Consider the following 21653-nt stretch of genomic DNA (forward strand, 5'->3'; position numbering starts at 1 on the left):
ACTTTGAATTCTTTGCCATTATCAAAACTCAGGTTCGATCGTCGGATGCTTCCCGCACCAACAGGTATCTTGGGTCCTACTCCATCTCCATAAATTCCTGTAGACTCGGCGGCTAGTGGTGATCCACTCTCTAGTTCTGATTCTCATCCGTCTGACCACTCATCTCCAAGTAGCTCTAATGATGATATTCCTCGGCGGATGCTTCCTCTAAGCGATATTTATGCACGATGTTAACGAGTTTCCACTCGTTATCCTCTTCTATGCGGTCTTCTTGCTTCTTTAAATTGTGTTGAACCTTCTAGTTTTACATAGGCAGTCAAAGATCCAAATTGGCGTGCTACGATGGCTACAGAATTTGATGCTCTTCTTCACAATGCAACCTAGAGCTTAGTTCCTCGTACCCCGTCTATGAATATTGTGGGCTCTAAATGGGTTTACCGAATTAAGTATCATGCAAATGGTTCTATTAAACGTTACAAAGCTCGCATTGTTGCTAAACGCTTTAATCAACAGTCAAGTATTGACTTCAATGATACTTTTAGTCTCGTCGTCAAAATTACAACTATCAGATTACTACTATCTATCACTGTTAGATCTAATTGGTTAATACGCCAATTAGATGTTTCCAATGCTGTCCTTTCATGGACACCTTGAAGAAACTGTTTATATGGAGCAACCTCCTGGATTCATTCACCCGCAACTTCCAACACATGTGTGTCAACTTCAGAAGTCTATATATGGTCTTCGACAAGTACCTCGTGCATGGTTTCATCGTCTATCTACTTGACTTCATAATCAAGGATTTTCTGGCTCAAAAATAGACTGTTCCCTATTCTAAGAATGTCATGAGGAATTTTCAATATTTGTTTTGATTTATGTGGATGATATATTAATAACTGGTAGTGATCAAAATGACATTACTACTTTACTACATCTTCTCTGTCAAGAGTTTCCTATTCGAGATCTTGGCAATGCTTGTTTTTTCCTTGGAATAGAGTTTCTCTCACATTCTGAAGGTTGTCTTCTCTCTCAGAGCAAATATATTACTGGACTCCTATAACGAGATAAAATGGATGGTGCACGTCTTATCTCCACACCAATCATTGAGGGTGGTTTCAATGCACCTTCATCCTCCTCTTCGATGTCTGACCCCCAGATCTACCGTAGTATTGTTGGTGCCCTACAATATAACACAATTACACGACCCGATATTACTTTCGCTGTGAATCATGCCTGTCAATTTATGCATGCTCCTACTGAATATCATTGGGAAAGTGTTAGGAGAATTCTTCGATAGCTGAAAGACACTATTCTACATGGTCTTCTTTCATATCGTCAGTCTTCATGAGAGTTGATTGCTTACAGTGATGCAGATTGGGCTGGGTCTCCCGAAGATAGACGTTCTACTAGTGGATATGCTATATTTCTTAGGCGAAATCTTGTTTCCTAGCTTTCAAAGAAGCAACCTACAGTCTCCCGTTCAAGTACTGAAGCTGAATATAAAGCTATCGCTAATGCAACGTCATAAATTATTTGGCTACAATCTCTTCTTTCGGAATTACACTTTTTCCCAACTGCTACGCCTAAAATCTAGTGTGATAATATTGGAGCAACTTATCTTGCAACAAATCTTATTTTTCATGCTCGTACAAAGCATTTAGAGATTGATTTTCATTTTGTTCGTAAGCGTGTGGTGACTCGATAACTTTCGGTTTCTTACATCTCTACGGAAGATCAAATTGCTGATATATTTATCAAGCCATTATCTAGACAACGTTTCACCAAGTTGGCACTCAAACTTAACGTTCAGGTACTCCCGTTGAGGTTGTCGGGGGGTAATGACAATAATGGAAAATAATCTCTAATTGATTTCAATCAATTATGATTTATTATATTTGGCATCACAATCCAGATCGACATTAATCAAATAGTAAAAAAATAATATTTCCAAGTCTATTATATTACTATGTTTATGATTGTATGTCATATTTAATCTTTCCATTATTATTTTAGACAACTTGTATAAATAAGCCTATTGACTTTAGTAATAATATGATCAAAAAGTTTTATATTATTTCTTTCCTCTACCTATTATTTTCTACACAACCAAATTCGCCATCAACCCCTACAATCTCAATTGAAGTACCACAACCAGTCTTGAGTTATCTCTATTGTTCATTGATATGGTGTATAAAGGTGGGGTTCGATAAGGGCAGGCAGTCAAGAGTCAAGAGGATGTGACAGTCAGAAGTCAAGAGGGCGGGGTAGTCAAAGGTCAAGAGAACGTGATGGTCAGAAGTGAAGGGGACGTAGCAGTCAGGAGTCAAGGGGATATGACAGCCAGAAGTTAAGAAGAAGGAGTTATGTGGCTTGACATCGTCAATCACATAACTCCCGGTCGGGTATTGATAGATCAGGATGTCAACTCTGGGATATGATTAGAGGCGGCCTGGAATAAGGCCAACTCCCGGTCAGCTCTATAGCAGTCCAAACAGGAAGATGGGGCCATCGTCACAACTCATCCTTCTCATCAAGGTTAGAGCTAGGTATTATACCCGAACGATCATCCCGAGCTGCCCCTAGGCAGACCGGGATGAGATAGAAGGCACTAGGCGACAACAAGGTCAGGGAATCGTAATCGCCTGTCAATTACTACATGTCAGGGAATATTCCAATGGTCTGCGGTCATCTGCGCGTGGAACATTCTTCCAGTCTGTTGTGTCTAAAGGATGCCCACATATCTCCACAATGGCATGATACTTTATGCCAAGAACAACCGTAGTTCATCGAAGTCCAAGCATATTGACATCAAGTTTCTAGCGATTAAGAAATAGTTCAGAGTAGTCAGATTATAGTAGAGCACATCAGCACATATTCTATGTTGGCTAATCCACTCACCAAAGGCTTGGTGCCTTGAAGGGCGCTGGAATTTCGTTCTGTTTAAATTTCCCGTACAAAAAAAATTATACAAGTACAGAACTATTCCTAGCAACCCGCATGTTCAATCAGACATGTGTTTGATCAATCAAGCAAGTTCTTGAATGATCAAAGCACACCTTGATCGAAGTACAAGATCGCTGGCCTCTTGTGTTGGTATTCAAAATCGATATCCAAAATTGATATGAAGAAAACAAAACTAAATACGCTGCGAAATTAAAGAACTAGTTGTACCTTTCTTCGTAGCTAAAGACCTCTTGATCTTCTGCCGTATTCCTCTCCTCTTCTTGGACGCCGTGTGGGCGACGATCTACCAAGACAACACTACCCTTCTTTTCTTCTCTTTCTTCAAGCTGTCGGCCACTAAGATGAAGAAGTGGTTGTTAGAGTATATACTAAAAGCCTAGCTTTTGTATAAACATTTATTTAGAAATAAGAATCACATTGGTCAAGTATCTACATTTATATATATACTGAGTGTAGTCGTTCAATTAATTTATATTGTAGATAACACGGTGTGTGGTGTCACACGCAGAAGATCATGTTATCAGCTCTTTATAAATTATAAACAGTTGCTCACGACTAAGATGGAAAGGAACAAACCATTGGTATAGTCGTAGTGTAATTAGGTATTAGTTTATCTTGACTAATAAATTACACTAGTACACTCTAAGTGTATTGAGTAGGACCATTTAGGTAAGTTCTTTTTATACTGACTTAATAAAAGAACTAGACCTTAGTTATTATGGAAGTGTGTACTCTTAATCCTAATATAAAAACAAGCATATATATTTAGTATCTATTTCTTTAACTTATCAAAGGGTGAGATTTAGCTTGATAAATCAATAGGCCCGATAAGTTGGGAAATGATATTACTTATAGTGTGTGTTGTTGATTATAGAAGGAAACTGTGTCCTAGTAATCTAGGTTGAGAATGCCCCCAAGAGGAGCTCATAAGGATTGTCATGTTAAACCCTGCAGGTGGACTTAGTCCGACATGACAATGAAGTTGAGTGGTACTACTCTTGGAGCTAGATATTAATTAAGTGAGTTGTCAGTAACTTACTTAATTAGTGGACATTCGTTATCTTAAACACAGGGAGACTAACATACTCATGATAAAAAGGAGCCCATAAATGTAATTTGGGATTGGTGCGGTAGTGCAACAATAACTCTCTAGTGGAATGAGTTATTGTTGATGAACTTGAGTTGTGTATTCGGGGTGAACACGGGATACTTAAGCTCATCGGAAGGCCAAAACCAATTTCTCCTCTAGGTCCCTGTCGTAGCCTCATTAAAGTCTCAAGTCCATCCAAATATAAGCCCATCTTGGTGTCCAAGAAGGGGGTCGGTCCAATGCTTGGTGACCAAGCAAGGGTCGTCCACATCCTCCTCTATGGGGACCGACCCTATTGCTTGGTGACTAAGCAAGTAGGGGCCGACTATGATTAATTCAAATAGGAGGGGTGTTTTAAATTTTTAAAATCTTCTCTTTGTAGAAAACTATAAGTTTTAAAAAAGAGATTTTAATTTTAAAAACTTTCCTTATTTGAATTAGGTCACATGGTTTAATAGAGAGTTTTAAAAGTTTTAAAACTTTCCTTTTTTAACCATCCTCATGGTTTTAGAAAAACAAGGAAGAGAAGTTTTAAAATTAAAATTTTCTATTCATGTTAAAAAAGAAAATTTTTGAAGAGAAGTTTTAAATTTTAAAAAACATGGTTTTAATTTTTAAAACTTTCTTTTTTAACATCCACTTTAGGAAAGAGAGCTTGTAAAATTTTATAAGAGGATTTGTTCTTGTAAAATTTTATAAAAAAATTTATTATTCCTTCCTATAAGTGGTCGGCCACCTTTGCTTGGTGCCCAAGCAAGGGATCGGCCAAATCATCGTCCAATCAATCCATGATTTGGTGATTGATTCAATCAAGAGGAAAGAAAAGGAAAAATAAAAAGGAAAAAGGAAAAAGGAAAAACAAGAGGAAGATTTAATTTTTGTAAAAATTCTTCCCTTATTTGCCTTGGGAAAATTATATAAAAGAAGGGGTGAGGAGGCCTCATGAGATAACAACTCTTATTCTCTTGGTGGTCGGCCTCTCTTTCCCTCTCTTCTCCCTTTGCTCTCTTTTCTTTTGTGGTGGTGGTGGCCGAAGTTTGAGAAGGAGGAGGAGTTTTTGGGTGGTGTTCATCTTGGAGGATCGTCGCCCACACGACGTCCAAGGCGAGGCGAGGAATACGGCAGAAGATCTTGAGGTCATTAGCTTGCAAAGAAAATGTATAACTAGTAATTTTCTTCCGCATCATGCTAGTTATTTTTCTTTGTTAGAATTCCAAACACAAGAGGCATTAGATCTAGTTTTTCGAATTAGTAATTCGTGTTTGTGTTTTTCTTTGTTTTTCGAATTTGTGATTTGATTGCTCTTTTTGGTTAAACCTAGAGTTATATAAGGAAATTAAATATTAGCTTTCCTTAAAAGGCTTTGTCTAGGAAGTGGTGGTTGCTCCCATATCCAAGAAGGTCTTGTGCCTCCCCATGTTTAACCTGGAAGCCAATTTTGGAAATTAATATTTAATTGAATTTATGACGTAGGTGGATTTGGATCAATAGTGTTAAGTTCCGCTTGCGATCCAAGACTAACCATTAAGAACAGATAAGTTAAATTTGGAATCAATAATGTTAAGTTCCATTTGCGATTCCTAATTTAACTTCTAAAGAACACAATAGGTTTTTAGGAAAGGTTCGACATTTGTACAAAATTTTTGTACAGTGGAACCGGTACGATCTTCCTAGGACTAACCAACAGTGGTGCCGACCCTAAGCAAGGAGGAGGAGGGGGAAAGGGGCGCCGACCCTAAGCTAGGAGAGGGAAAGGGCATCGGCCACAAGGAGGAGGAGGAGAGGGGTTTGTGCCGCCGACCCTTGGAGGAGGAGAGGGGTTTGTGCCGCCGACCCTAGGAGGAGGAGAGGGGGCGGCAACCACATGGAGAGAAGGGAGTTCTGGAATAATAGTAAGTTCGTTTTTAGGGGCCACATCCTACTCCTTTTTATAGACTAGCCGTCGGTTACAAGAAAAAAAAAATTAACAAAATTTTGTTTAGAAAAAATCTAAACAAATTATGTTAAATCAAACTAAGTTAAGTTAAACTAAACCAAGTTAAGTTAAACCAAACCAAGTTAAATTAAACCAAACATGGTTATGGAAGGGTGGATGCGAGACTTTATATATAGAGGCTACAACAAGGACCTAGAGGAGGAATTGGTTTAGGTCTCCCGATGGGCTTGAGTTTCCCGTGTTCGCCCCGAACACCCAACTCAAGTCCATCAATAATAACTCATACCACTAAAAAGTTATTATTGAACTACCGCACCAATCCCATATTACAATATGAGTTCCTTCTTATTATGAGTGTGTTAATCTCCCCGTGTTTAAGATATCGTATGTCCGTTAATTAAATGAGTTACTAACAACTTAATTAATTAACATCTGAGTTCAAAAGTAGTACCACTCAACTTTATTATCATGCCGGACTAAGTCCACCTGCAGGGTTTACATGATAATCCTTTATGAGCTCCTCAAGGGGAGATCATCAACCTAAATAGGACATAGTTTCCTTCTATAATCAACAATGCACCATACAAAGAGTACTATTTCCCAACTTATCGAGCATATTGATTTAATGGATAAATCTCACCCATTGATAAGTTAAAGAAATAAATACTAATTATACGTGCTTGTTATTATATAAGGATTAAGAGGACGCACATCCATAATAACAGAGGTTCTGTTCTTTTATAGTCAGTATAAATCGAATAACCTCAAATGATCCTGCTCAAAACACACATAGTATACTAGTATAATTTTATAGTCAAGACAAACTAATATCAAATTACACTACAACTATTCCAATGGTTTGTCCCTATCCATTTTGGTTGTGAGCTACTATTTATAATTTATAAGGAGCCGAAAACATGATCTTTTGTGTAACACCACACACCATGTTATCTACAATATAAATTAAATGAACAACTACATTGACATGCAGACATTTGACCAAAGTGATTCTCATTTCAAAATATTTCAAAACAGATGTTCATACAAAATGCTAGGCTTATATTATACATCCCAACAATCTCCCACTTATACTAAAAGACTATGCTGCCATAAATACTTCTATACATCTGATTCTCATCCCTTCAATATGCCTATCAAAAGCTCCCGCCGGAAGAGTCTTAGTGAAAGGATCTGCCAGATTATCTACTGATGTAATCTTGGCGACAACAACCTCTCCTTATTTTACGATGTCTCGTATCAGGTGGTACTTGCGCTCAATGTGTTTACTTGCCTTATGAGCTCGTGGTTCCTTCGAGTTTGCTACTGCACAACTGTTGTCACAATAAATTGCGATAACTTTGGACAAACCAAGAATCACATCTAAGTCCATCAAGAAGTTTCTGAGTCATACAGCTTCTTTGGTTGCCTCAGAGGCTGCTACATACTCAGCTTCCATGGTGGAGTCTGAAACACATTTCTGCTTAACACTCCTCTATGTTATGGCTCCACCTCCCAAAGTAAACACATACCCCGAGGTTGACTTACTATTGTTCCTATCTGATTGGAAGTTTGAATCCGTGTAACCCACAGGGAACAAATCATATGCCTGGTAAACCAGCATATAATCTCTAGTCCTTCTCAGGTACTTTAATATATGCTTTACGACAGTCCAATGTCCCGGTCCTGGGTTACTTTGATATATGCTAACCATGCCCACAGTAAAATAGATATCCGGTCTCGTATATAGCATCGCATACATTAGGCTTCCTACAGCCAAAGTATAAGGAACTGCCTTCATCTCCTTTATCTACTTTAATATTTTAGGACACATCTCTTTAGATAAAGGTACTCTATGCCTAAAAGGTAGAAAACCTTTCTTGGAGTTTTGCATGCTAAAACGAGCTAGGATAGTATCGATGTACGAAGCTTGGGATAAACACAACATCCTTTTCTTACGATCACTTATTACTTTGATCTCAAGAATATGTCCACATTCTCCCAAGTCCTTCATATCAAACTGCTTGGACAACCATACCCTTACGTCTGACAACACTTTGACATTGTTGACAATGAGCAAAATGTCATCTACCTATAGTACAAGAAATACCACCACGTTTCTGTCACTTTTCTTGTATACACAAAACTCATCCGGGCACTATATATTTGACAGTAAAGATAAGCATTTTATTTTGATTATTGTACTTACTTAATGTTCAAAATATTAATGGAAATTTTATATATTTGTTTGACACTCTGACTGTGATATCATCATTTACTATTGTTGTTTAGCATTTGGTATTTATAAATATGATACAGATTTCTTTTAAAATAATAAAGTTGATTATGATTTACAATTGCAGTTTAGCATAAAGTATTTCATAAATATAATCTGATCTCTTTTGGGGTCATCTTAGGACCTGTTAAAAATTGACATGTATTGATAACATTTCATGTAATTTTCACTTTACACATCTACATCTTGATCTATGTTATTAATGGCATTGGTATTGTGATTACTGTTGGAGCTTGTTATGATCATATACAGTAGCTATGACCTCTTTAGTCCTATACCAATGAAGTTAATAGACCAAATTATTTACAGGGATATTCTATACCCATAAAGTTTGATATCAGCTAAAGTTTTACTTGTATTGCATATACAACTCACAAATAACCCAAGTGGGAGATTGTTGGTTATTATCTCTAACTGGTGGGCTTAATTGTAAGTTGTGTTGGAACCCCAATGTTGTTTTGGTGTGATCAACAAGTTAAGTTAGGTCCTGTGTTATTTTAACCTTGTGTCTAAGTGTGCAGGAGCTTAGGAGCACAGGTACTCGAGCGGAAGACGTAGCTAGCGAGAAGAACGACATGCGGTGCGTCCGAGGGACGAGGTGCTGCGGAAGAGTACCCCGGTGGACGAGAAGGAAGCGTGCGGTGGTTCCGAGGGACGAAAGCCGGAGCGGAAGATTGCTCGGGGAGCAAGAGACGCAGCTAGCGAGAAGGTCGACACGGGGTGCGACCAAGGGACGAAGACTGCAGATGAGTACGCTGGTGGACGAGAAGGAAACACGTGGCGATTCTGAGGGACTAGAAGCCGGAGCGGAAGGCTGCTTGAGAAGACCGGAAGTTGGGTTCGGGTGAGCCCTTTTTCGGATGGCAGAGATCACCCAAGCGAACGGATCCAGAGTAGAAGACCCGGACCGATCTGAACCGAAGCAGAGGTCTCGGACGAAAAAGTCAGCCGCTGTTGACTTTTTGGCTCCGGGGCACCCGGAGCTGTCCGGGGCGCCCGGACTAGCCCGGGGCGCCCGGACCAGAGATTTTGACCAGATCACGTCAAATGCGATCTGAACGTTGGGGATAAAGTTTTATCCTCCTAGGGCGCCCGAAACCCCTTCCAGGTGCCCCGACCAAGGTATAAATATAGCCTTGGTCCAGAAGCTCATCATCAGTTCAGAAATTGTAACAACGCTTGTGCGCTTTCCACTGTTTAGATTAGCTTCTTTCTTTTTGTGCTTCAACGTTGTAAGAGGCTTCTCCGCCTAAAGGAGATTGATAATGCGCTTCATCCTTTCCTTGGATTAACAACCTCCCCGGTTGTAACCAAGTAAACAATTGTGCCTCTTTCTTTTTCTGCTTTTAATTTACTGTTTTGATTATTTTACAAGTGTTAGTTTAAAAAGTCGGGAAGGGTTTTTGTTTATTTTTTACAAGGCTATTCAACCCCCCCTTCTAGCCGGCCGCAACGGTCCTACAAGTGGTATCAGAGCCGAGTACGCCTCAGAAGGACTAACCGCCGTCTGAAGCAACAAAACGATGGCCGGAGCTAGCGACTACCCACCAGCATTCGAGGGGGAGTTTGCTGTTTGGAAACAAAAAATGGAGGTATATCTTAATTCTGATTTTGGTATTTCTTTAACATTAAAATTTGGCTATGAAGCACCAAAGACAACGAATGGAGAAGAACTCGATCTACGCCTCTGGAACAAGAAGCAACGTGACGAGTCAATGGCAAACGGTCGGGCAGAATTTCACATTCTAACCGTAATACCAAATGAAGATCTCGACAGAGTCGGAGAATACAAAAGTGCGAAAGAACTTTGGGAAAAGTTCTTGAAACTCTATGAAGAACAAGTCAAGGCTAAATCCAACACCGATCCGTCATTTGAAGAGTCTGAAACCGAGATAAGTGGCGCAACAGCCCCAACAGCCGAAGTACATCTCGAGGACACAGAAAACCCTTCTTCACTGAGCATCGATGAAGGGGGAGAATGTTCGGAAGAAAGCAATTCAACAGGGGGAGAACCAACGACCGACGAGGTAAGTAAGGTATTGCCTCAACCCTCTGAACAACTAGTTCACTCCATCGAAAAATTACCTGAAGATTTTTGCGAATTAAAAATTGAATCATCGAAGGAGTTTCTCGAATTGCAAAAAGTTTTGACGAAAAATTCTTGTGAATTACAAAATATTTTGTCGACAGATTTTTACAAATTAGAATGTATGACAAAATACTTTTGCGAATTACAAAATATTCTTCTGAAAGAATTTTGCAAGTTAAAAACTTTGTCGAAAGACTTTTGTAAATTGCAAAACATTTTTTCGAAAGAATTATGCAAATTAGAAATGTTGTCGAAAACCTTCTTTGAATATTTTTTCGAATTATAAATTACTTTCTCGAAAGAGTTTTGCTAATTAAAAACTAAAGAATCAGTAAATAATAATGAGTGGAAAGAATTTCGAACAATATCTTGTCGATTAAAGATTCTCGACAAACTAATAATAGAAATTAACATGATACAATTTTTTTCATGTTTAATACTGTCTGCTTTAAATCTAAAAAATTATGATCTAAAAAATAATGAAAGATTAAAATGAAAATTTAGATATGTTGTAGTAACTTGAGAATGAATTCTGCTTAAATAAAAAAAAATTATAAAGAATAAGTCAAAAGTTATTTTCTGCCTTAATTTTTTCAAAAAATTTAGAAATTTCTCAAATTTTTTTTGTGAAAAATTATTTAACTTAGAAATTTTCTCTGATATTTAGAGATTGCTTTTGTGAAAATTTTCTCAAAAATTTCAAAATTCTCAAAATTTTTCAAAAGTTCTTAATGACTTAGAAATTGTTCCTTGACTTGGAAATATTTTTTTTCTGAAAATGATTGAAATAGACTTTTATAAAATTTCTAAGTGTCAACCCTTAGATTTTTCTTGCAACCCCAATTTTTTATGTGATCAAAGGGGGAGAAGAAAAAGTATAAGTATAGGGGGAGGTAGATATTGAAAATTAAAATTTTAAAATTTAATTTTTTCTATCATGTTGCATGTAATTGCAATATAAATTATTTCACTTTTCATATCTATTTTTGACCCTAGCTTAACTTGGGTTGATCACATCAAAAAGGGGGAGATTGTTGGAACCCTAAGATTGTTTTGGTGTGATCAACAAGTTAAGTTAGGTCCTGTGTTGTTTTAACCTTGGGTCTAAGTGTGCAGGAGCTTAGGAGCACAGGTACTCGAGCGGAAGACGCAGCTAGCGAGAAGGACGACACGCGGTGCGTTCGAGGGACGAGGTGCTGAGGAAGAGTACCCCGGTGGACGAGAAGGAAGCGTGCGGTGGTTCCGAGGGACGAAAGCCAGAGCGGAAGATTGCTCGGGGAGCAAGAGACGCAGCTAACGAGAAGGTCGGCATGGGGTGCGACCGAGGGACGAAGACTGCGGATGAGTACGCCGGTGAACGAGAAGGAAACACACGGCGATTCCGAGGGACGAGAAGCCGGAGCGGAAGGCTGCTCGAGAAGACCGGAAGTTGGGTTCGGGTGAGCCCTTTTCCGGATGGCAGAGATCACCCAAGCGAACGGATCCGGAGTAGAAGACCCGGACCGAGCCAAACCGAACCGGAGCAGAGGTCCCGGATGAAAAAGTCAACCGCTGTTGACTTTTTGGCTCCGGGGCGCCCGGACCAGAGATTTTGACCAGATCGCGTCAAATGTGATCTGAACGTTGGGGATAAAGTTTTATCCCCCCAGGGCGCCCGGAACCCCTTCCAGGCGCCCCGACCAAGGCTATAAATATAGCTTTGGTCCAGAAGCTCATCATCAGTTCAGAAATTGTAACAATGCTTGTGCGCTTTCCACTGTTTAGATTAGCTTCTTTTTTTTTGTGCTTCAACGCTGTAAGAGGCTTCTCCGCCTAAAGGAGATTGATAGTGCGCTTCATCCTTTCCTTGGATTAACAACCTCCCCGGTTGTAACCAAGTAAACAATTGTGCCTCTTTCTTTTTCTGCTTTTAATTTACTGCTTTGATTATTTTACAATTGTTAGTTTGAAAAGTCGGGAAGGGTTTTTTTTTTTATTCTACAGGACTATCCAACAACCCCTCCTAGCCGGCCGCAACGGTCCTACAAGTTGTGCATATGAGTACAAATCATACCTATTAAAGTGATCTAACTTAGGTTTATTGGGTTTTAGTTGTTGGATGTAGACTTTATATGTGTAGAATGTAATCCCGCATCTATTATCATCTATATGCTAATAATAGATGTTCAGTATATATATGAATTTATAGTCCCGCATCTATTATTATTTATGGGTTGATAATAGATATTCACTATATGTAGGGTTGGTCCCCAAGGATTTAGGAAAGAATCTTGACAGAGCTTTTGGTTCTCCATTAACCTAATGTTTTTTGGCGTCGTCACCCCTAATCCTCTTGGAAGACCTTTCTTTTCTTTCCACTGCATCTTCTTCTACAGGGATTATTTCTGAACGACGCTAAAGACAAGGATGAATCTTCAATTAGGTTCCTTGTCATATTATGCTTATATATTTTACTTTCTTATATGTCATATTTTCGATGAAACGAAGATCCATTCTCATATGTTTTTATTTTTCCTATTAGGAAATAATTATTATAAGTAAATAGTTATTTGTTTCCTAGTTATTAGGGAATAATTATTATTAGGAAATAGTTATTTATTTCCTAATTATTAGAGAATAATTATTATTAGGAAATATTTATTATTTTCCTAATTTATGTATTTTCTGATTTTTAGTTATTTATTTCCTAGTTATTAGAGAATAATTATTATTAAGAAATATTTATTATTTTCCTAATTTATGTATTTTTCTATTTTCACTTGTAATGGTATTTATATACACCATATGCTATTATTAATAACATATGTGAATTCTTTCGTCAATATGGTATCAGAGAATGTGAAATATTGCAGTAATCTTGGCTAAGACCATTCAGGACACGAATAGAGAGCTCATCAAAGTCAACTTTGACATTCATAAGCAGAAGAGCGTAAATATTTCTTTTGATATCTTTTATATAATCAGTGATAGATATGTTACCCTGTTGAGGTCTGGCAAGATTTTGACAATGAGTCATAATCCTGCCACGTGAGGGAGCGGCGTAGGTTCTCTCCAGCATCTGCCATGCGTCTCTAGATGAAGTTGATGAAGAAATAAATTGCATAAGAGTAGGAGACATCGAACCTATAATAGCGTTGAGGAGAAGTTGATCCTGGCGGAGCCAAAGAATATGATTAGGATTCGCCTGAGGGAGTGTGACATCTGTAGCCGTTATCTGCGCAGGGGGCAGGGACGTGAGCCATCAACAAAACCCAGTAAGTCATATCCGAATAGAAGAGATGTGAACTGCAAGCGCCAGGCAGAATAATTGGAGGTGGTGAGTTTCAACGGTGCCTGAGCATTGACGTTGAGAACCACAAGAGTGGTAGGAGAATCAGGAGTATTTGTAAGAGATAGTCGGCGGTTGATGTCATCGGCGGTAGCCATTGTAGAAGGCGGCTGGTAGGTATTGTGGAGAAAAGAAAGAGAAAAAAGGGTTGCCGTTAAGCTTAGGGCTCTGATACCATCAGGAGTATGTGTGTCGTTTGCATAAGGCGCTTTATGGCTTGAAGCAGGCTCCGCGCGCCTCGTATTTGGAGCTTCGCGTTTTCTTGGTATCTCTTGGCTTTATCGCATCCCGAGCTGACACCTCCTTATTTGTTTATTCTCGGGATGATACTGTTATCTATTTCCTTGTATATGTTGATGATCTAATCATTAAAGGGATTGATGCTTCTTTTGTTGACGTCATAGTATGTAAACTTCATGTAAAATTTACGATTAAGGATCTTGGGGCTCTTTCCCTCTTCTGCGGTGTTGAAGTTCGCCCAACCTCAAATGGTCTTCTCTTGTCTCAGCAAAAGTATGTCACTGATCTTCTCTCCAAACACAACATGCTTGACTCCAAGGCGGTCTTCACTCCTATTGCTGCTGGCTCTCGTCTTACTTTGCATGATGGGTATTCACCTTTTGATCCGACTAAGTTCCGATAAGTGGTTGGAGGCTTACAACATCTCCGTATGACTCGTCCTGATATTTCCTTTGCGGTCAACAAGCTTTCACAATTTATGCATGATCCTTTAGAGACGCATTGAGGTGCTGTGAAGCGTCTACTTCAGTATCTCAATGGTACTAGGGATCTTGACATTCGTCTTCTTGCAGATACACCTTTTACTCTTCATGGTTTCTCCGATACAGAGTAGGCAGGAGATCCATATGATCGGTGTTCTACTGGTGCATATATTATTTGTCTAGGCGTTAATCCGGTTTCATGGAAATCTACCAAATAGCACACAGTTGCACGCTCTTTGACTGAGGCTGAATATCGTTTCATTGCCTCTGCAGCTACTGAGATCCAATGGATTAAGTCACTTTTGACATATCTGTTTCTTCCGATTACCACGCCTGCTGTGCTGTTTACTGATAATTTGGGTGTCACATATCTTTCAGCTAATCCTATTTTTCACTCTCGGATGAAATATCTGGCTATTAATTATCACTTTGTTCGTGATCTGGTACAAGCCTTTGAACTACGAGTTACTCATATTCCTGCTGAGGATCAGTTGACTGATGCACTTACAAAGTCACTTTCTCGACCTCGGTTGTTTGCTATTTACAGCAAGATTGATGTCATTTCTGAGACACCATCTTGAGAGAGTGTATTAGAAAATAATTATTATAAGTAAATAATTATCTGTTTCCTAGTTATTAGGGAATAATTATTATTAGGAAATAGTTATTTGTTTCCTAGTTATTAGAGAATAATTATTATTAGGAAATATTTATTGTTTTCCTAATTTATATATTTTCCTATTTTTAGTTATTTGTTTCTTAATTATTAGAGAATAATTATTATTAGGAAATACTTATTGTTTTCCTAATTTATGTATTTTCCTATTTTTCACTTGTAATGGTATTTATATATATCATATGCTATCATTAATAACATATGTGAATTCTTTCATTAATATTTCCTATATTCGAATTCTTGTTTCGGTTGTCTAGAATTCATGTGGCTTAAGTTTTACAAGAACTATCAAATGCATGTTTCCTTCGATATTGTTCATTGAGGAGCTCTTTGGCCGAGAGGGAAGAATTGACAATGTGCTTCACCACCTTTAAATTCTTCTTCTAGACCGCCACACGAACATCGTTGGTTCCATTCTTTCATCCTACATGTAGCCTGCAGAGGCATCTCGTTGCAGAAGCAACCACAGCATGGCAACATCTCCACATGTTTTTATATACTATTCTCAAAGAATATCATTATTGGCCTTTTTCTACTAACATATATTTAATAGTTCATAGATCATACATAATTTTTCCTTGAATATTAGCAACAAAGTTAACATCTCTTTGGGGAAAACCTTGCCATCCTAATTTGCGTCAGTATGTTGAGTTTTTTAAGGTGAAACTTTGTTATGGTTGTTTGAATATAAATTGGTTGTACTTGCTTCCTATTAACTATTGAATCATAGACTCGACTATAAATTGAACCTATGATTTATCTCCCTTCACATAATTTAAGAACGAACTATAAGTCTAGGTAAACGTAATCATCTTTTACTACAATAATTCAAATTCCCTCAAGTTTTCATCATTTCAAGATTTTGTTTTTTTCTTTTCTTTTTATGGTTCTAAAGATTCTACTGAGGAAAATACTATTGTGATTTTCATCCCTGGAGGCTTTGAAGTGCATGTCTTTTTCGATCCAGAATTGTGACAATTTTGGCAATGGTGGGACATTGGATAATAATAAAATGTTTCTTTAATGTATTGGCTAGATCAAGGTATTTAAATTTGGAGGGTTGAACTTCTCTGATTTTTTCCCCGTGATTGATTGACACAGTTTCAATTGAGGCGGAGGGGACTTTCATTTGTTGAATCTGTTGCACCTCAACATTATGTTTTGTGGCTATCTCAACATAACTAAATCTGTTTCAAGCTTATTGGGTACAACAATATGTTGCCGGAGATTTTAAGAATTTAACCAAATTTAAATATACAAACTTAAATTCAACTTACACTACAACTAAAATATTAAAAGACAATGGTTAAAAACTGTTGTCGTAGGCCCTTTAAAATCGTTGTAATTGGCAGTGTTGTTAAAAGTGGGGGCTATGACAACGGTTTTAAACCATTGTCTTTGAATGAAAAGACAACAGTTTTACAACGGTTTTAAACCATTGTCTTTGAATGACAAGACAACGGTTTAAAACTGTTGTTGTTTAGAGCATTTTTAATAACATTGCCAGTTACAACCATTTTTGGGGCTACGACAATAGTTTTTAATCGTTGTCTTTGAGGGTGATAGACAACAACAACGATTTTAAACCGTTGTCTTTTAAATTATTATCTTTTAATACCAATATATCATATTTCAATATAAATATATAATAAAGAATCATAATCACAAAAAAAAATATTCCACATATCAATGTCATTCAGAATGTTACTTATACAAGAATTACAATCACAAAAGAAGAAACATGTTTCATGTTCAAATAAAATTTATCTCAATACAAATAAACAAATAAGCTCCATTTACAACTAATGAACAATAGCCAAAAGGCTAGAAACTTGTGATGGTGGTTCATGCCATGTAGGATTGCACTTAATTATTATCAACCCACATCTTCAACTTGTAGGATTTCATTGAACTTCTTTTTCTCACTTGCTGATTCTTTCATACCAATCTTTTCCAATATTATTGATCATCAGTTCTATAATAAATCTAGTCTTCCCCACACCAACTCCATCAAAAAGTTCAATATTTTCACCCCTTTGATAAGACACTAGGAGATCAACAACCTATTGATATCAAAAGAAATACACTATTATATGTATGAAAAAACTTGTTTTGAAAGAATAATAAATACACATATGTTTTTACAATATGTTAAGTTTATACAGAAGCATACCATAACCATGCTTTCTCTGATCCCTTTTCTGCATACTGATATCGAATGTAGAATTTCAGAGACTTGCAAACCATGCTTTCTCTATTTTACTGTAAAAAAAATATAGTTACAATCATAGCAAGCAGCTAGAATAGCTAACAATAGCAACAAAAGAAGGAATCATAGAGGAAGTCATGTACCTTTTGTCTACATAATATTAATGATCCATCACTGTTTCACACGCTAACATATCATATATATATATATATATGTGCAAAAATTCAACACTCAAGTAAGATCTCAAATCTTACGGATGTGCAGTTTGTATGAAAACCACAAAGTAGTATACAAAACCAGTTTCAACATTACTTTATTTCTATAAAAAAACAAGAACAAACTAATTCATTAAACCATCTAAACTGTTAATCACTTCGTGCAGTTTAGAATAAGACTTTTTAAACTAATAATTACTACTATCTAAATGTATATTCACTACAAACTTAACTGATAATCATCACAAAAATGTTAGTCTTACAGTAATGTGTTTACCAGCAAAAGATATATATGGTTGAATATCTCAAAATCTTAAGATGTTGGAAATCACTTCCTCTATTTCAGAATAAGAATAATAATAAAAAAGATGTTCTACTTGAATGTCATACTCACTGAAGTTTTAATAATCATGATGTTTCCTAGGAGAATATATGTTAGGACCAGATGATGAGTCATCAGCCAGAATTGGACCTACAAACTAATTTTATGAGAAAAACTGGAATGGTTTATGCATGTGCGTATCCAGTTGGGGTATCCATATACGGCGACCAACTTTCACAGCCATGATTAAATTAATAGTATCTAACAGTAAAAAATAACTTATGCATTGCAAAATAAATAAAAAATGTAATATGAAATGATAATAACCTAGATTACTAAGAGCATAATAATATAACAGAACCGCCACATAAAAAAAATCAAGAAATAACTAAATTCAATTAATAAAAGAAGAATTCCTAACATGGTAATTATACCATAGCCTTAGAAAGTAGCAGTTTAACTAAAGTTAATACCTCAATTTCATTTCTTTTAACATTTTCCAGTGAATCATCTCTATAACCTGTAATGCCTTCATCAAGAGATAAAAGGAGGAGATCTAATCCATAGTTGTGTCGATGATTCGACTATGACATAACATATGCAAGAACAGTTGACTCTACATATAAGAAATTTGTCATTTGTGTTAGAGGAAATTAGAAAAAAAAAATCCATCTTTGAACTGAGGTAATTCTAATTAACTGGAGAATGGAACTATTTACTCTTGGAACATGACAGTAAAAGTTTCCAGTAAACTCCTGTAGAAGCATTGTCTTAATAGAGAAGCCTCACCTTGTATATACAAACACATTTTTTGTTAAAAGAGAAAAGGATAAATATAACTTGGCATTTGATACTTGTAAGAACTTGCCATTCACCTTTTCCTCTAGAAGCTGTAACTGCAACACAATCACCAAGTATTAATAGGTTGTTATCGATAATAACTTTATGTATCTCATCTTCAAAAACAATGTAGAAGCATTCCTTACAAATCTACAAAAAAAAAAAACAAAATCAAATAATATTCATTTGAGTGTATGCCATTTTACATATGTAACATTCAAACTTGTTCCTAGGAAATTGCAATTAGTTTATGTTTAAAATATAGGCCTCAAAGGAAGAAGTATTTCCTAATTTCTAGATCATCCCCATCATGTCATTGAAGCTTTAATTTGAACCCACCTCAGAATGCAAATCAGTGAAGGTCCTTCCACAAAAATTTAGAATCCAAAATCCACAATAGCAATTTCATCTTAATCTTCATCTATGGCTATTGGTTAGCTACATATTCCTTTCTTTTCACAATAAGTGAAATTGTCCAGTATGACATCTAATAATTGGCCAATAAGTGAAATTGGCCAATTATGTAGGTTTATACAAAAATGGAAATGGAGTTTAGTAAAAAAAAAAAAAAAAGGTTTCCTGAAACTCCAGAATGCGCAGAGGCATACAAGGTTTCTTGGAACTCCATCTAAATGACACTGAGTATATTTTATATGGTGGACCTTTAATTTCTCTAGATCTAGAATATTGTCTGGTCCTCTAAAATATTTTTCCCTTTCATACAATGAAAGAAAGGATGATACAGAATCCTCAAAAAGAAAAATGAAAGAAACAAAAACTATAGTAGTTCAAATAACCAAGAGATTGCTAATAAACAGAATACAATTGTCGGAATGCATAACTTCACTAGATCTACCTTCAAAATTTCCTCTAAGTCATCATTATACAACATGTGAATAAGACATGTAACAGAATTTTGCTCCTCCTTGAATTCCTCTTCGTCAATCTACATCCAAAGGAAAGACAGAGCACAAAAGAAATTAGGTTGTTAGCAGTATAAATTAATATAAGACCTACATCACAGGGAGATACAGAAATTTATCTCAAGCAACCATGCTTACACTCTTGACCGGCCAAGACTCTTATTGAGAAAAAAAAAAACAAATGCACTTTATATAGAAACTTTATCTAACTGGAAAAGAGTAATCCAATGCACACCTCATCATCTTGAGTTTCATCAACATCTTCATATGCCCTTTTACCATAGTAGTTATGAACATCTTGAATCAACATGACAATCTAAATGTATAAAATTTTAATATCTATAAGATTTTCTTACAAAAAAATGGTTACCTAGAAATTGCAGGATAGCCACATCCACTTGCATTTGCAATACCAAATCCATAGATTAGCATCCTATTCTTCCATGGCTTTCAATGATTTGATAAGCTAAGAGAAGGGGATGCTTGCTTGGATCTGAGAAGGTGAGCATGGCTGTAGAAGGGGCTGCTTATTCCCTCTCCTAGTCAGACTGTTACGAAGAGGAAACGAAGAGCGCTGGGTCAACCTACTATGAAGAGGGAATGAAGGTGGGTGGTTCGGCGGAGATGTTCAGTGAAAGAAGGATTCAACTTAAAAGGGTTATGTGGAAAGGAGTTCAGAGGAGTGGTTAGGTGGAGAGGAGTTCGCAAAGAGGGGATCGTCGGCATAGAGGGGGTTCGGCAGCGTGAAGAGATAAAGAAAGAAAAATATGAAGAGATCGTGGATGGAAATGCTTAGGATTTGATAAGGCAAAGGAGAAGGGAGTCCTGGCGGAAAAAAATTTCGGGGAGAGGGAAAGAAAAAACACGGCGGCAAAAAATGGCGAAGGGAAAAAAATGGCAAGGGAAAAAATAATGGTATTTAACAATGTTAGTTAGAGTCCTAGAGCCAATCATTTGATGATTGTATTATGGACTTGTTGTATCATATTCTTATATAAATAAAGGCATTAGTTTTGGTTATTATACTTACTTGTATTGGTGCCAAATAAACTAAGTATAATAACGTCCTTGAGTAGAAGGTTCTTACCTATATCAATCGATTGGTTGAATCGATAGTGAGATGATATAGGGAACACTACTCTTAATCATTCCTAGTCGAGTATTAACATTCAGGGACAATGTTAATACAATAAGACTAGCATGTAGGTCAACTCGATGACTTGATCTCATAAGTCATGGATATAGAGATATCAAGTTGACACATGGGTATGCATTAGAGAATGTATACTGAATGACCCGTCATGAGAAAGTATCATTGATCGTTATATGAGTGTCATATACTTTCTCATGTGGCTATTAGTATGACTACTAGTCCTTAGACCTGAAGTCACCATAGATCCCTACATAAGGAGTTATGTACTTTGGTTTCGTCAAACGTCACCCGTAACTGGGTGGACTATAAAGGCGATTACTGGGTATGTAACGAATTATGCAGAGGGATGTGAGTGATGTAGATGGGATCTATCCCTCCTATATGACGGGAGCGACATCGATATTCTTGATAGAGTGAGACCACGAAGTGCATGGCCATGCCCAAATGAGTCAATATAAGATATTGAGCTCATTTGATTTAGTAAGTCTACTTGGAGTTCAAGATTTAGATTGGTCAGAGGATGACACGGTCTATGCCTCACATTGATCAATCTAGTTGTCTAGGATAGAAGGACACTTGTCATATATTGTGAGGAGTCACAATTAGTAGTCACAAGGTGATGTTGGATCTCAACATTCTTGTAACTTTGGTAGTAATGATGTGTTGCTAGATACCGCTCATTACTTATGCTCCTAAATGGGTTTAGGGGCATTGCCAACGTTACAAGAACCTATAGGGTCACACACTAAGGACAATTAGATGGAGATTAGGTTCATATGATGAACCAAGAGGATTAGATTCATGTGATGAATCAAATTGGATTAAGAGTAATCCTAATTGGGCTAATTGAGTTGGACTCAAGTTGGTTCATGTGTTCAATGAGTCTAATTTAG

The 21653-nt window shown here is 36.9% G+C and overlaps 1 protein-coding gene across 1 annotated transcript in view; it reads left to right on the forward strand.

Annotated features, from left to right (window-relative positions):
• Positions 1 to 15003, forward strand: part of LOC121994859 (brix domain-containing protein ZK795.3-like) — a 44918-nt gene extending 29915 nt beyond the window's left edge. The window contains exon 8 of the mRNA XM_042548756.1: positions 14696 to 15003. Within this exon, the coding sequence (XP_042404690.1) occupies positions 14696 to 15003 (308 nt within the window). The remainder of the gene's footprint in view (positions 1 to 14695) is intronic.
• The last annotated feature ends 6650 nt before the right edge of the window (positions 15004 to 21653 follow it).

The sequence above is a fragment of the Zingiber officinale genome, chromosome 6A (assembly GCF_018446385.1).
Source record: "Zingiber officinale cultivar Zhangliang chromosome 6A, Zo_v1.1, whole genome shotgun sequence".
Lineage (NCBI taxonomy): Eukaryota > Viridiplantae > Streptophyta > Magnoliopsida > Zingiberales > Zingiberaceae > Zingiber > Zingiber officinale.